Raw genomic sequence first — 15240 nt, forward strand, 5'->3', positions numbered from 1 at the left:
GTAGGTTTTATTTCATGTAATGCAGTAATGTGCCTCAATCTAAAAGATTGAAGATACAGACTGTTTACCTTTCTGTCAAGCCTCATATTTACCTTGGCTTGGGTCATTTATTCTGTCTGAGCTGTATCTGTTTGAGATCTAACTAGCACTTATATGGGAAATTCAGTATATTAAACATGTTTACTGCTGTTTTTTTGTTTGGTGGTGTGTATTTTTTTCCTGCCAATATTATCTCTGTAGACTGTTGAGTGTTGGGCAAGAGTCCTTTGTGCAGATAAATTTTTATGGATAACTGTCCTTTGAATTTGGTCTCTGAACACAGCTGCTTAAGTGCCATTTTGAACAACATTGTTGTTCCCAAGCAAGCCAATAAAGTGTCCTGGCCAATTATAGCTAAGAATACGGGCTTGTATAAAGTAATCCCATGTTCTGATGGCGTGGGCAGTAGAAAGCCCTTGCTGTTAAGGGCAGAGGATGCTCTAGAGCTGTTCATACTTTAATTAGATGGTACCTCAGAAATTAAAGGGACACTTTGTTAGGCATAGAAGATAAATTTCAAGAACAATGAGTGTCTCAGTTGCTAAGAAAAGCAGGGAGTCTTTAAATCAATTACGTATCCTGCAGAGGCTTTGAAGGATGATAGATGTTGTATCTGTGTCTTGTGAAGGGGATAATTAGTGATCTGAAGTGTTTCAGACTTGCTATGACTATTTTCTTCTAATAAACCTGGTAATTTTATTTGGCTCTGAATCATAAAGTACTGCAGGAGATTTTGTCAGTGTTGACAGTGACAGTATAGTAGTAGAATGTAACTCAGAGATGCCCATCTGTGATTTATTTTTTTTCCTCTCCAAAACTAGAAACGTCTGGTTAATCTAAAAGAGAAAGCATGTCAGGAATGAGTTAGTGTTATAACATTTTCAATATTCTCTGCCAATTAACTACGTAGGCCAAAAGGAAGACATGGAGTAAAATGGAAGAAATCAATAGCTCTCTCCCGTTTTTGCCTTGCATTTTAGTACAGAGATGGTCTCAATTAAGAAGGTTGAAAATCAACAATTTAGAATGGATAAATAGAATCACAGAATAATTTAGGTTGGAAGGGACATTTAAGTCCAAGAATGGAGACTGGGCAATTTCTTGTACACCTCTTACAGTGTTTGATGGCCATTACAGTGAAAAGCTGTTTTCTTCTCTCTTATCCATTGCTTTTGTATTTGTTGTCTCCATACCTGTCCATGAGCCTGGTAGACCACAGTAAGCTCTACTATTGACTTTTTTTTTCTTGAGATGGAACAAAACTACTTCCTTCAATCCCTCTCCCCTTATGTCATATGCCCACTATGTTAGTCTTTTCCCTTGTACTGGGAAGCCTAGAACTGGACATAATACTCCAGATGCTGTCTCGCTAGTGCCAACCAGAAGAGAAGAATCATTCCTGCAGCCTGCCAGTTACATTCCTGCTAATAACTGAGCGTGCAGCTGGCCATCATAGCTGGCTCCTGTGCAACTCGTTGTCCACTGGGACCTCCATGTCTTTCCCCATAGAGGTTCTCTGTAGACAACTGACCCCAATCTGTACTGCTGCGTGGTGGAATCCTGGCCCAGAAACAGGACTTTAGATATTATTGCCTTTGCTGGACTTCACAAAGTTCTTGTCAGATCATGTTTCCAGTCTGTCCCTCTGTCTAGCAGCCCATCCTTCAGCATATCAGACAGTTCCCCAGTTTGGTATTGTTCATATGCTTGCTGAACATGCTGGCCTGTCATCCAGGGAACAGTTTCAATATGCCTTGGATGAGTCCCTGAGGGATGCCACTAGTAATTGATCAGCTGTTGGACTTCATACCACTGATCGTAATCTCTCAGCCCAACAGTTAAGTACATTTCTAACCTTATTGTTCGCTTACCCAGTCCAGATCTCATGATTTAGTTACAAGGACACTATCATGTCACATGCCTTCTACAGTTGAGATGCACAGTATCCATTACTTCATTTTCTAGAGATGGTATCATCTCATTATAGAAGGCATCATGTCGATAAGGGACTATTTACCCTTGCAAGTCTGTGCTGGCTCTTCCTGATTGCCCTTTTCTGCTTCATGTGGTAATGGTTTCCAGGATGATTATAATAGTATGCCTGGAGACTGACATGAGGCTGATGAGCCCATAGTTACTTGAATTTTTCTTGTTACCCTTCTTGAAGACAGGTGTGACTGTTATGTTCCTAACATTGGAGATCTGTCAAAATGGTCGCAGTCTTTCAGACATGATAGCAGAATTACAGTGACAGTGAACTACTCCTTTGATTTCCTCAGATGTGTCCCAGTAGTGGACCAGTAGTTGCAGATCTGCAGAAAGGAAAGGAAGCCTTTGTTCTCTTGTGAGAATTCTCAAGTTTCTAGGGCCGTCTGGAGCTTTTGGCGGACAGTTGTTGCATCCCTTTCTATGTTGTCTGACTGCTCTTTTTATTATTAAATGCTTCACTTATGTCTTGATAATTCAAGGTGAATCCCACAGAATAAGAAACAGGATAATTATGTTTGCAAAAAACACTTTTTCTCTGTGTTTCTACAGCATTTTATATTGTCACATATATTTTGAGGTCAAAGAAGACATTTGGGTAATCTGCTGACAAGTTTTAACAGTTCGAACTAGAGGTTGGCTTGAAATAAAATGAATATGACTGGAGAAGACAATAGCCTATGTCTTGCTCTTAAATGATCTCCTTGCCTCACCAGAGGCTTGTCCTACAATTTCACTGTTAGTGTTTCTGACTACCTTCACTGTTAGGGTAACAGCTGTACTTTTATAATTCTTCTTGCTTCTATTAATTTTCAGTCCCTTCAGCTATGGAACTCACTATCTCAGACTGTACTCTGTTCATATTTGCATACGTAAAATGGAGAGACCCTCTGGTTATTGGTAGCATTGGTTTTATGAAACCCAGCCTGGTCCTAGCAGAAGTACTGTGAGTTCCTTGCCATAGTGCAATGCCTATTCAGGCAACTTAGGAACTAAAGGAGTTATGATCATCAGAGAAGAGAAATCTATGCATAAACATTACGAAGCATGGAGCTCTGTGGTTTGAAGGACTCTTGGGCCTTCCTTGTTCCATAGTGTTTGTGTGTGGTTTTTCTCCAGTGATAATGCACTCTCAAGTTGTTCGTATGGGACCTCTGGCCTTATCAGGCTCTTGATATGAGTATCTTCTCTGCTTAGATGAATTACCTTCATTGCGATTTTGAAGAGAAGTCATAGGGTACTCAATCACATGTCCTAGATTTTACATTCAGGGATGATCTACAGGTTGGTTGTGAGTTGATCATGTTGTCTTGCATGCTAACAAAAAGCATGTCTTGGAGTGTGCCTGAGTTCAGTCTCCCAGCAGTCATTCTGCAGTTGTGGAATAAGAAACTGCTCTATATCTTTTTTCTATTGCACTATTATCTAGAGAACTCAGAAAGATTTAATTGGATAGGGGCCTGTGTTTTTCTCAAAGAGATTTATTTGCTGCATTGGACTGTAGAATTTTTAACTCCACAACAATAAAACTGGTCAAATAATCCTATATAACTATTATAATATTAAATGGTAGTTGAATAAACTGAAGACTTCTACAGGAATATGAAATCCATAAATTATGATTATACCGACTGAAATTTGGAAGGTGGAGAGGAGTGTGTAGTTTTTCCTTCCTTGCTACATCCCACTCCTTCAGTGGGTTGGTGCTACAAGTGTCTGTAGTGATTTGACTTTTGCTATTCAAACTGGAAAAATATCTCCCATTAATGTTTTTTCCCTCCACAGTCCCCAGATCCACCCCCTCCACCAAAAATATCTGTACAGTACTGTATGAAAATTAGTGTATGTTACAGATTGGAAAATGAGGCAGTACTGCATAATAGGTCAAATTTACATATGGAGAGGGTGCCACCAACTGTCAGTAGAAGGAAGTGAAGTGAAAGAAGTTGTAGGTAGCTCTGATATTGTTGATTTATCCCTCAAAGGTAAAACTTAAGAATCCGTAATAGCCCTGTGTCTTCTTTTTAAGTATGAAATATTATTTCTTCTTTACCTCTAGGTGAAACAATCGCACAGCTCACGGACGTGGCAAACTTGGATCATCCAGAATCTGACAGCTACATAACAATCTTTACAGACAAAACGGGTGTGGTGAAAGCTGCAAGGTTATTGCTTTCTTCTGTCACGAAAGTGCTGGTGTTGGCAGACAGGATTGTTATTAAGCAAATTATAACTTCCCGAAACAAGGTATTTGTGTCTTCTTTTTTGTTTTCTTTAGCTGATACATGCAGTCAATGCGAAAGAGTGGTGCTAAGTGAAGTGGAATTTTCATTATATATCTAGGGGTAGTGCAAAGTAAAGAGGTAAAAAACGTATGTCTTAACACATGTTCACCTACCAGATAACTGAAAGCGTTGGCTGTAAGTCAGGAGGAGTAAAATAATAATTTTCAGTGACTACATTTTAGGTTATCTGTATTGTACTTTTGATTTAGTATGCTGGAGAAGGTGGTGTGTTACAACTAACTTAGGTTTGCTGCAAGGTGGAAAGCATTATTGCCAGTAAAACAGCCAAGAAAAGCTTCTGCTTGCTGAGGACAAGATGTTTGTACTGTCAAGGTCAAGACAAGGAGAATATTATGAATGTTTCTAAGGCAAAAAGCTATAAGAGATGCTGATAAAAATCAGTGCTAGTGAAGTGAGGCTTACAAATTAAATTTTTTGTGCAGTTTAACTGATGCCTTAAAATTTACCTTGAAACTACTTAGCTGCTTTAAATAGTGTGGGAAGGCCCATTTAGCCTCATATGTAATCTATTTAATGTACTGCACTGTCTTGACTGGAGAATATGATTCATTTTTTTTCCTCCCCTGTTGTGTTAGAATAAAAATAGAAAAAATTCATATTTCCAAAAATTAGAACCTGATAGAGCATGTGTTTTTTCATTAATCTTCAGCTCATAATCCAGATGAGAAGCCCTCTTTCCTCTTCTGACTCCTCATACTATCTCTTTTCCTTTGTCCCAGTTTGCTTTCCAAGTTATTTGTTGTAGCTTTGGTATTTTCTTGCACTGGAGACCAGAATGGTGTATTTAGTATCTTTTGCTGCCTTTTGTGAGCTTTTTTTTTTTTTTTCCTGCCCTTTTCTGCAGCCATAGAGAGGTCTGAAATAGTTTACCTTTCCAAAAGTGGCTGATATTAACACAAATTTAGGCTATAGAGCAATTGTGGAACTGCTTGTATCGTGAAGGGATAAGGAGGGATACATCATTTCAGCAGCGGGGTATAGTTTGTGATAGTCTTAAATACAAATGAAATTATTCTCGTCTATACAACATTGTGAATAAAGTAAGCATAGGTGCAGGATTTAATTTTTAAGGTATTAAAAATGAAGTCTAATTTTCCAGAATGTGTCCAGCTCTGATTGCCACAGTCACCTTAGTCATTGTAGTCTTTTTGGGTTTTACTGCATTCTCCTTTCTATGCGTAGTCTACATGTGCTTGTAAATGTCACCTTCTCTTTGTGGTACCAGTAGAGTAATTCACATATTTAGGACCAAATTAAACAGATTATGGTGTCTTATACAGGCATACCCTGTTATTTATAGAGCACACTCTGGCAAGTATGTCAGACACTGGTATGATGGATAGTAAAACAGTTCCTGTAAGAAATATTGTAGTAGATAGATGATGTGAGTAAAGGCTTAAGGAGTGCACACCAGTACTTGGAGACTGTAGTATAATATGGTGTAGAGGATGGCAAGGCAGGAGCAGAACTATCAGTACTACCAGCTGGAGCAGATGCTCACTTTTTGGAGTGGATCACCATTCTAGATCTCAAACACGCTTTCATCCTAGAGGCTGAATGCCCAGTGTCAAACTTTCAGTGCCAGTTTCCTTGCTGCCTCTTTCTGAACACCTTGATTTTCATTGTCATCATCATCATGTTTCTCATGAACCGAGAGTAGTTAAGTCAACCACTGGCAAAGGACAGAAAAATAGCTTAGTGGTTGGACATGCAATCCCATAAACTGATGAAGTGATTAAGATCTTCTGGAATGGTGATCTACTCCAGAACCCAGCCTCTGGATAGTGATACCAATTATTTTGTTCCTGCTTCTGTGTTCTCTGCACCATATATACCATCCCTGTGTTCTTCGATTGTGTGCATTGTCCCTGCCCACATCTTTCCTACCTTAGAAAATTTGTTTCACTGTCCATCAGACTTAGTCACTGCATCAGTGAGCTTAAAGTCTTGCTCCATTTGCTGTAATCAGTCAGGTTAGGAGTGCCAGAACAATGAAGAGGGAAGTGACAGATAACGGTGGTGTTGCTGCACAATGTGGATTGGATCAAAACAGGGATGTGCCCTGAAGTGGTGTGAGCCTAGTGCTGTCTGAAAGGCCATGTTCATAATGCAGCAGTAGCTGTGCAAAACTTAAGTTCTAATTTAGATATTAATAGGGACTTAGAGCCTTTTTTAATACATATTTTTAACCTGGTGTTTTAAAATGTACGTTTTAATTACTGTCGGTGTTTCATATTGAACAAAGTTTAAAATTAAAAATTACAAAGACATCACAGATATTTTGCCTTTTAACAGCTTCTTGAATAATTTTTAGACAAATGTAGAGCTGTCTGTATGGTTTTTCCCTGTATGTAGTTTTCTGGAGCATTGGCTCTGCCTAGAGTGTCCAGAATTGTTAGCTGTAATGGAAATGTGTGCACTGTCGCTAACATTTTTATTTGACAACAGATTTGTCATGGCAGAAAAGCTTGCTCTAGCGTAACTGTAGCAGAGTTGCTTGCAACTAATACCATACTCTGGAAGTACTATACTTGCTTAAACCAAGAATGATTGAACATAATTACTACTATTTTTTTGTCCATTCTTAGAATAAAAAGTTGGACCTTAACTTGTACATTTTCTCCTTTCTCCACATTCATTTTCCTACATCTTTACTTTCCTAGTCCTGTGATACCCTGCTTTTTCTACTCATGTACTGTAGTGCTATTTTCACATGTTCATCTTTCTTTGCAGCTTTCTTGTCCTTTCTACCTGAGCCTTGCTCATGCACCAATACCTGAATCACAGAAATTCCTTTTTCTGCAGCCTTTATGGAACTGGCTGTGTAACATAAGATACTCAGACCAATACTGTGGTCTAGTATTGCATGGTAAAGCAGTCAGTTCCACTGTACACATAGGATTTTGTGGAACATTTGCTTTACCTACATTATAACTATGAGATTGAGGAGCTGCTCTATTACGAAAGAATGGGTGCTTCCAGGACGGTTTTCCTAGGTTGCATGGAGAGAGTAGTTTGTCATAATTAGGTACAAAGAATGTTTTTTTAATTGGAGGAAGAGACTTTTGGCATAGGAAAGGAAAAGTAAGTTGACATTTTCTCCCTTCCAAATATAGTTTATCACATTTTCATGCAGTGTCTTACCTAAAGTCTGAAACTCAATAAAGAACTGCTTTGACTGTCTTCCCTTTTTGAAGACTTCTATTAGATTTGAAAGATCACTTTGGAACTAGCAACTATACCTTTAACCTGAAAAACCCTAATGTTAATCTTTGTTGTAAACCATACTGTAATGATTTCAGCAGTATAGCTTTAGTAATTTAGAAGCTATATAATTATTGCTGAATGTTTTAAAAAATGCTGATTTCATATGCTTTTATGTATCTTGAGTAAGAGCTTGATACAACTTGTGCTAATTTAGTTCTTTGGTTTATATAGAGATAATAAAAATCTTCAGAGTTAAAATAAGTTGTTGTGGAAAGTATAAAACTATGTATTAACTGATTTCTAACTTTGTTTTATTTTATGGAATGCTGTGCTTTTTTTTTTTTTTTTCTTTTTTTTAAATGCACACAGCCATTACAACACCTGTCTGGCTGTGCAACTGTGGTTTTAGACTTTGAAAGTTATGCATTTGAAATGGAACTTTGAAACTGAGAGTTACAACATAGGCATAGAATCTGTAGAATAATTTCAAGTACTTATGTTTTACAATTTAATATGACAGTAACATTTTTCCTAAATCTAGAAACTGAATCCTGTAATACTTTTGATATTGGGAAGGGTGAGGAAGATGTTTTTTGAGGGTTGACAGCAAATTACTCAGTTTGAATGAGGCATTATTATTAATTTAGACTTGATTTCCAACTATAGAGTTATTGATTCTTAAATATGACAAACTAAATGCATTGAAAACAACACAATTTAGAAGTGTCTGCAACTAAGAATAATATTCCTAGTTTAGTAATAATGTTTTCTGTTTAGCATCTTGATACTATACAGTATTTTCCCTTATCTTGCAGGTTCTTGCAACAATGGAACAACTAGAAAAAGTCAGTAGTTTCCAGGAGTTTGTACAAATATTCAGCCAGTTTGGAAATGAAATGGTAGAGTTTGCCCATTTAACTGGAGATAGGCAAAATGTAAGTATTAATAAAAAGCTGTGAGAGATGTAAGTATAACTTTTATCTGATTCATTGCAAGATTTGGGTCCTTCTGGGATTAACCATTACAAAACAAAACAATTGCTCATGTCCTATCTCGGAAACCTAGCTTTGTCTCCTTGCTCCACCCAAAGGACATCTTTTGATTTTAAAGCTCAGCCTGAGAAATATCGCAGTGTTGTTTGATCTGGGTATCTTCCAGAAGCCTTAGTGCATGTTATTTGAGATGCTCTTTAGCTTCAATCACTGTCTTTTGTCTCTAACTTTACTGGCTTACTACTCTGGTAGAGAATTTGTTGTTACTTGACATAAGCATTTTGTGTTTTGGGATTTAAAAGCAGAGTAACTATTTTAGAAAACTCCAAATGTAGACTCTTTATATCCTAACAGAGCGTTTTGTGGGTTTTAAAAAATCATTATTCTGGAATATTTTTTTAAGTTTAGGTCTAAACCACCTTATGTTGGAGTAATGGATTTTTGTCTTGCATGCAGCTACTCTTTCAAAGCTTTTCATTCGTGCAGTGAGCTTTTTACTGCTTCTTCCCTGTAAATGCATGGTTTGCTGAGGCTTAGGACGTGCTGTGAGCTCTATTTGCTTCCCCTTGGCAATCAAATCCTCCATTCAGAAATGAAACAGGGCCTGATACAGATGTACAGAGTCCTCAATATCCAGCAAGATTAAGAATTCACTTTGTATAACTGGTTTGCCAACTGCATGCATATAGAAGTGGATTTTTGTGATATGGTGGAGCATCCTTCAGATAAAACATTGCAGAGCTTTGTGAAAAAAACCCACAACATACCCTGCTGCATTTATGATTGATTTGTTCTGAGTCTGCAAAGTACCTGCTCAGTATCAAAAAATCAATTCTGGAAAAGCTACATATAATTCAAGGAAGTACCTGCTTGGAAGTGAGCTCTATTTTACCCTGAAATATTAATAGCAGTTGTTCCTTGTAAAGAGAGAGGTGCTTTACTAGTAAGTGATACTATTTTCAACTATTTCTGGTTTTCAGTGTTAACTGGTCTTTGGCTCTCCCTTCCTTGCCTACTTGACTCTCCTGGAAAGAGTGTTTCATTAGTACTTCTTAATTGTGTCAGGACTTTGTAGATATGCTGCAGACTTTAGAGTTTGTGGGTTACTGTGTGGCATTGTTAGTTTTATTGGGAGGAAACATCCCTCAAAGTATTTTTCCTTAGTATAATTATAGTAAGCTAGAAACTCATTGGTTGAGTCAGATTTATCAGAATGTATTGTCAGAATTTTGGAAAATAGCTGTTTGTTTTTTTTTTAAATGTGGTGGTTTTCATCTTAAAAATTTTCTGTAGTTGCTAAACAAGACTTTTATAGAAATGTCAAAACAGACTGCTGCTATGATGTATCTGGGATTTTTTGCTAATGGAATGTAAATTAGGATTATTTCCATCCTGTAATATGGTCCCATTTAGTTGTCTTTTTAATGCTCAAGTAGCACTCAGCTATCTTTGCTACCATTGAGAAGATCTTCGTTTTAACTGTCTAAGTTTTTATTCTTGTTAGAGTCCACATTAATGGATTCTTGCTCACTTCCCTCCATCCCACCACCATTCCAATTTGGCCTCTAAATTTTTCCCTTTTGCTGAACTTTTCTGGGGGGTATAGTCCAGCTTTGCAGGTACATCCCTCTCTCTGATATGTTATTGAAACGTTCCTCTACTTGATGCCTTTCTACAGAGGAATTGGTTTTTTAGCCTGTTAAAACTTTTTCAGCACTGGTGTGCAGTAAATATAACACTCAAGTAAACAAAAGATTTATTTTGACATCGCCTTCACTGCCATACAGTGAAAACCTGGTGGTTTAGGTCTCTCCACCTGCCATTTCAGGCAATTTTTTTTAGTCAGGTGTATTTTTTCCCCTTGTTTTCCTCTTTTATGAGTAGTGTTCTGTTATAAAGATAGCAAAGTTAATGTCATTGTACATAACACACTCTGTATCTCCAAGATCTTCCTTTTTTGAATAGAGCCAAGAATAAATGCATACATTAAACTGTGTCTGAAAATCAAGTTCTAGAACATGACTTAAGCTGAAAATAGCAGCTGTGAGACAGAAAGAAGCTTTTTCACAACCCATCCATCTCTAAAGGAGTTTCCTTTTTTCAGGCTCACAAGCAGTTAACATTTTACATCTTGTGTAATATTCAGATCATTTTTTCTTTTGATGTTTAGGATTTGAAGGATGAGAAGAAGAAGGCTAGAATGGCAGCATCTAGGTCTGTTCTTGAGAAATGCACCATGATGCTTCTGACTGCTTCAAAGGTGAGAATGTGGCCTCTTACACAACTTGGATAAATCACAGAGTATGGCATCTGACAGAATAGCTAACTTTTCTTTCTCAGCCCCACTTTAAACTGCATGCTAAAGAGTATAACAGTAAAAGAATAAGCAGAGGAAAATCTTCATATGCTGAGTAATGCTATGAGTTCTGCGTAACACAATAGCAGTTTAACAGAAAGAATTTCATAGAATCACAGCATGGTTTGGGTTGGAAGAGACCTTAAAGGTCATCTTGTTTCAACCCCCATGCATGGGCAGGCACACCTCCCACTGGATCAGGTTGCTCAGCACCCCATTCAACCTGCCCATGAACACTTCCAGGGAAAGGACTTCCACAACTTCCCTGGGCAACCTGTTCCAGTGTCTCACCACCCTCACAGTGAAGAATTTCTTCCTAATGTCCAACCTAAATCTACCCTTTTCCAGACTGACAGTCTACTCATTTATCATATTCTAACATATTCTTAAATCTTGCCTTAGCAGGAAGCATTCATTTCACTATGATGCATGTGTACTCTTTCGTAACACTTACTTTGCTTTCTTTAAAAAGACTTGTCTGAGGCATCCAGACTGCGAATCTGCTCGTATAAACAAAGATGGGGTTTTTCATCGGATGAGATTAGCTCTGGAACAAGTAATAGAAATTGTAACTGATTCTAGACCAAATGGAGAAAATGAAGTGGCCCCCATCAGCATATATTCTGGCATCAAAGAATTCAAGGTAAGAATAGAAATAGTATTGTTTTCTACAGCGTAATATAAGTTACATTAAAACCAGAGTTTTGAAAAAAAATAATATAAATATTTAAATTCCAAATGGTGGAGATGTGTCTGTCCCAAAATATAAGAGAATCTGACAAGAGGTGATCATAGTTTCATTGTCATTGCCAAAATACACCTTCTGGTACTTGGCATCTCCTCCTGGATCAGAATGCATTCAGAACTCTCATGTTTTGTTGAGGTGAGGTCTTGAACAGTGGATCAGCTTAAATATCAGGATAGCAATCAGACGCTCATTAAAATAGTTGTGGTTGAAGAATTCTTGCTTTAGAATTGGTAGTATTTTTAACTCTGCACACAAATACTCATCTAGACATTTAAAAGAGCAAACTGTTGTTCAAAGGAAATGTTATGAATTGAAATTGTATCTTGTAGCTCAGTCTGTTTTTTCCTGATAAAGTGTCTTTTAAATTTCATACTTAGTTAAGAGCAGTTAATGAACAAACGGTGTCTCATTTCTTTGGAGTCTGTCTCTTTGGTTTTTTAAAAATTATTTTTATTTACCCTAGCTCCCTTAAAATTTGGTGGAAATTTTTGTAAAGTGCCTCAAATTGTTTCATTTGTTACACGTAACTTTTAAGTAAAAATACTCAAAATAGATTATATGGATGTGGAAAAACTTCTGAATACGCAAGTAATTTCTGATGCATAACTGAACTTAAAAACTTCTTTTGACAGCAGGAGAACAGTAGTGTATTTGCTGTTACTTCTGATGAGTGCCCAGTACTTTGCTGATAGTATTATTACATTTTAAAAAAATCCCTAAGCATAAAAAAGATGTTTGGATACAAGCAAAATGATTACTTTGAATAATTAAAAAATAAACCCAAACACTGAGGACAAAAATAAACTGTAAAATAATGCATCTTCTTTCTGGTTTCACAGAAAATTTCACAACTGTGTAACCACATAAATTCTCAAGGAACTGTTGTTTCTTTTTCAGAATAAGGTGGAGGGTCTTCGTGAGAATCTTTATTTTCTCTCAAAAGAGAACCTTTCAACAATGCTTGAAGTTATCCTGGAACATACGGAGGACTTCACAGACTCGGCCTATACCAGCCATGAGCACAGAGAACACATTTTGGAGCTGTCTAAGCAGGCTAAAATGGAACTAGAGCAGCTGGTTTCAGTGTGGATGCAAGCTGTAAGAGCTTTTTAGCAAAGTAAATCTTTTCTCCTCTACTTCGGAAAGAAATTTTTAATTCAATGTTTTTTCTGGTCTAGGAAGAGAGAACTGTTTATTCCTCACAGTGAGAGCTGATCAAGGAAGCCAGAGATTGTTCTGTGCTTCTGCAGCTTCAGTATGTTCTGTCCTCCCACTTCCCCAGTGGTATTGCTTTATTGATTCCTTGATGGCTAAATTTAGGCTACTAGCTGTGGTAGCCAAATGCTAATGAAGCTCTAAGTGAAAACAAGAAGGTGAATGGAGTTATAATTGCTCAGTCTTAAACAGTTACATCTTTGGGTTGGGTTGTTCAGATAGTTCAATTGTCTTGAACCCATGGTAGTGACCACAGTTTCTTGTTTTCAGCAGAACACTGAAAACACTTAAAACTATTGAAAAGGGAAATACTCTCAAAAAAATACTTATAAATCTTGTTAAGAGAGAAGGTAGAGGAATGAGAGCAACACATGCTGCATTTCAAGAGATAGAAACGAGTCTAGTAGAAGATTATGAATATATATGAGCCATGAAAATACTTGGGTGTGCACGTGTGCTTCTGCATTAAGTATTTTCATTAATAAATAACCCAGCCTTGCTGTAACTGAAGACACAGTGAGCAGATAAAAGAGCATCAGCTTACTGAAGTGGCTTTTTAGTTTCAGATCAACAGCTTCATCAGAGTTTGAATATTTTCTGAGGGACTTAATGTAATTCAAGTGGGATTGTTGATTTAAAAATAAATATTGCAGTTAAGGGGATACATGACCTAGGGGAAGTGTAGGGCTCTTAGACTGTGCAGTTACTACCCTCTCTAACCACTGTACTTCCACTTAGCAAGCAGAGTAACTGGCTTTTTTTAAAAAAGAAGTGTCTTATAACCTAGGTTGAGTCTAAATTAGACTGACATCACTCATCTGTTCTTGTTGGTATTACTGTGTGGTTAATGGAAACAGCACAACAGATAATCTAATGCTGTTGATTGACTTTTAAATGTTTCCGGAATCCTTCCTGTGTATGTTTGAGCTCGTAAGATCAGAAGCTTGCAAGCTCCTGTCTTTGTTTTAGGTTTTCCTGTAACCTTATTTTGCTAGAAAATTATTTAACTTGTGGTTGTTTTGTTGTTTTTTTTAAAAAAGTGCCACATAGAAGGAACAAAACCCTGCACATTAAGTAATTAGAAGAGATAAAAGGGACAGTCTAGTGAGTGTAAAACATTATGCTCTTTGTTTCCAAAGTGATATTGACATGTTACACTTTTATACAAATTACTTAAGGGACAGCATCAAATTTGAGGGACAGGTAGCTTTGAGACTTAAGCCAGAGAAGAATACTTGAGAATATGTTCATATGGCTTGGGTGGATTCTTTTTCCTTTGAATAAAATGGAGAGTGTGCAAGTCTATACATACATACGTTTTCTGTGTGTGAATGTTAATTTAGACTATGAGAGGCTAATGTTTTTGCGGCTGTGTACCTGTTAATTGCTCCCACCTGGTATAATTGTTTCCAGTATATTTTGGAGGAGAATGTGAAGTCACTGCTACTTAACTCTTTTCCCCGTGTATGTGTCTTGACATCTGAGTTGTTCCATAGAGAAGGTGCTATTTGCAGAAGTGGGTGGTCTGTCTTTAAGCTACCTCAACAAAACGTTGTTAGCTACTGTGCTTGTTTAATTTAGATGAGCTAAAGTCTCACAAGGATGCTCTAAGTAACCTTTTTGTAATTCCAAATAGAACATTTGGTACAATATTTTAGGTATTGCTTTATTTTTAAAGGGTGTTAATAATTTTTTTTTTAAAAAAAGCCTGAAACCACTACGCTACCTTAGAGTGTTTAGAGAGAAGATTTTTGGAAGTTGCAAAGCCTAAAGAAAACCTTTTCCTGAAAAAAAGCTCAGTGAGGTTCAGAAACAGTCAATTAGCTCGCATCACTATTTCTAGATTTGATGATAAATGCTTCTATAAAATATTTTTTCAAGTAAAATATACACAGCATGTGCAAATTGAAAACACTAAACCCACTAACTTTAGAAAGAACAGGCTGTCTGTAAAGCAACCTAAGGTAATGATACGTGATGTAAAGGTGAGATATGCTGGATTTTTAGTAAAATGTTTTGTCGGTTGCCTTCTTTGGCTTGTAGCAAAACCAGAAGACAAAGGATCTCATGGAAGACTTGGAAGTAGCCATATTAAAAACATGCCAATGCATGAATGAACTTAAAAGAGAGGTAAGTCTAGTTTAAGCAAGCATAAGCCGAATAAAAGCTTGTATGTCTTACTTATTTCATGTGAAGTTGTAAAATAGGATTTTGTGCTCAGAAAGGCTAGTGTTTGTTTATAGATAAGAATAGCTAAATCAAAGTTACATTAGGAAGCTAGTATGCAGTCATCTTATCTGTCCTTACTTAGGACTGATTAGAAATCTGTTGGATATGGAGGCTCTTTGCTAATTCTGACAACAATAAAAAAAGAGAAGTGTTTAGAAATAA

At 36.9% G+C, this 15240-nt stretch overlaps 1 protein-coding gene across 1 annotated transcript in view; it reads left to right on the top strand.

Moving 5' to 3' along the window:
• Positions 1-15240, top strand: part of CTNNAL1 (catenin alpha like 1) — a 62865-nt gene that overhangs the window by 22515 nt on the left and 25110 nt on the right. Inside the window, exons 3-8 of the mRNA XM_051609242.1 lie at positions 4085-4272; positions 8354-8473; positions 10701-10790; positions 11359-11529; positions 12532-12732; positions 14893-14979. Of these exons, the coding sequence (XP_051465202.1) occupies positions 4085-4272; positions 8354-8473; positions 10701-10790; positions 11359-11529; positions 12532-12732; positions 14893-14979 (857 nt within the window). The remainder of the gene's footprint in view (positions 1-4084; positions 4273-8353; positions 8474-10700; positions 10791-11358; positions 11530-12531; positions 12733-14892; positions 14980-15240) is intronic.

Source organism: Apus apus, chromosome 2 (assembly GCF_020740795.1).
Source record: "Apus apus isolate bApuApu2 chromosome 2, bApuApu2.pri.cur, whole genome shotgun sequence".
In the NCBI taxonomy this organism is placed as follows: Eukaryota; Metazoa; Chordata; class Aves; order Apodiformes; family Apodidae; genus Apus; species Apus apus.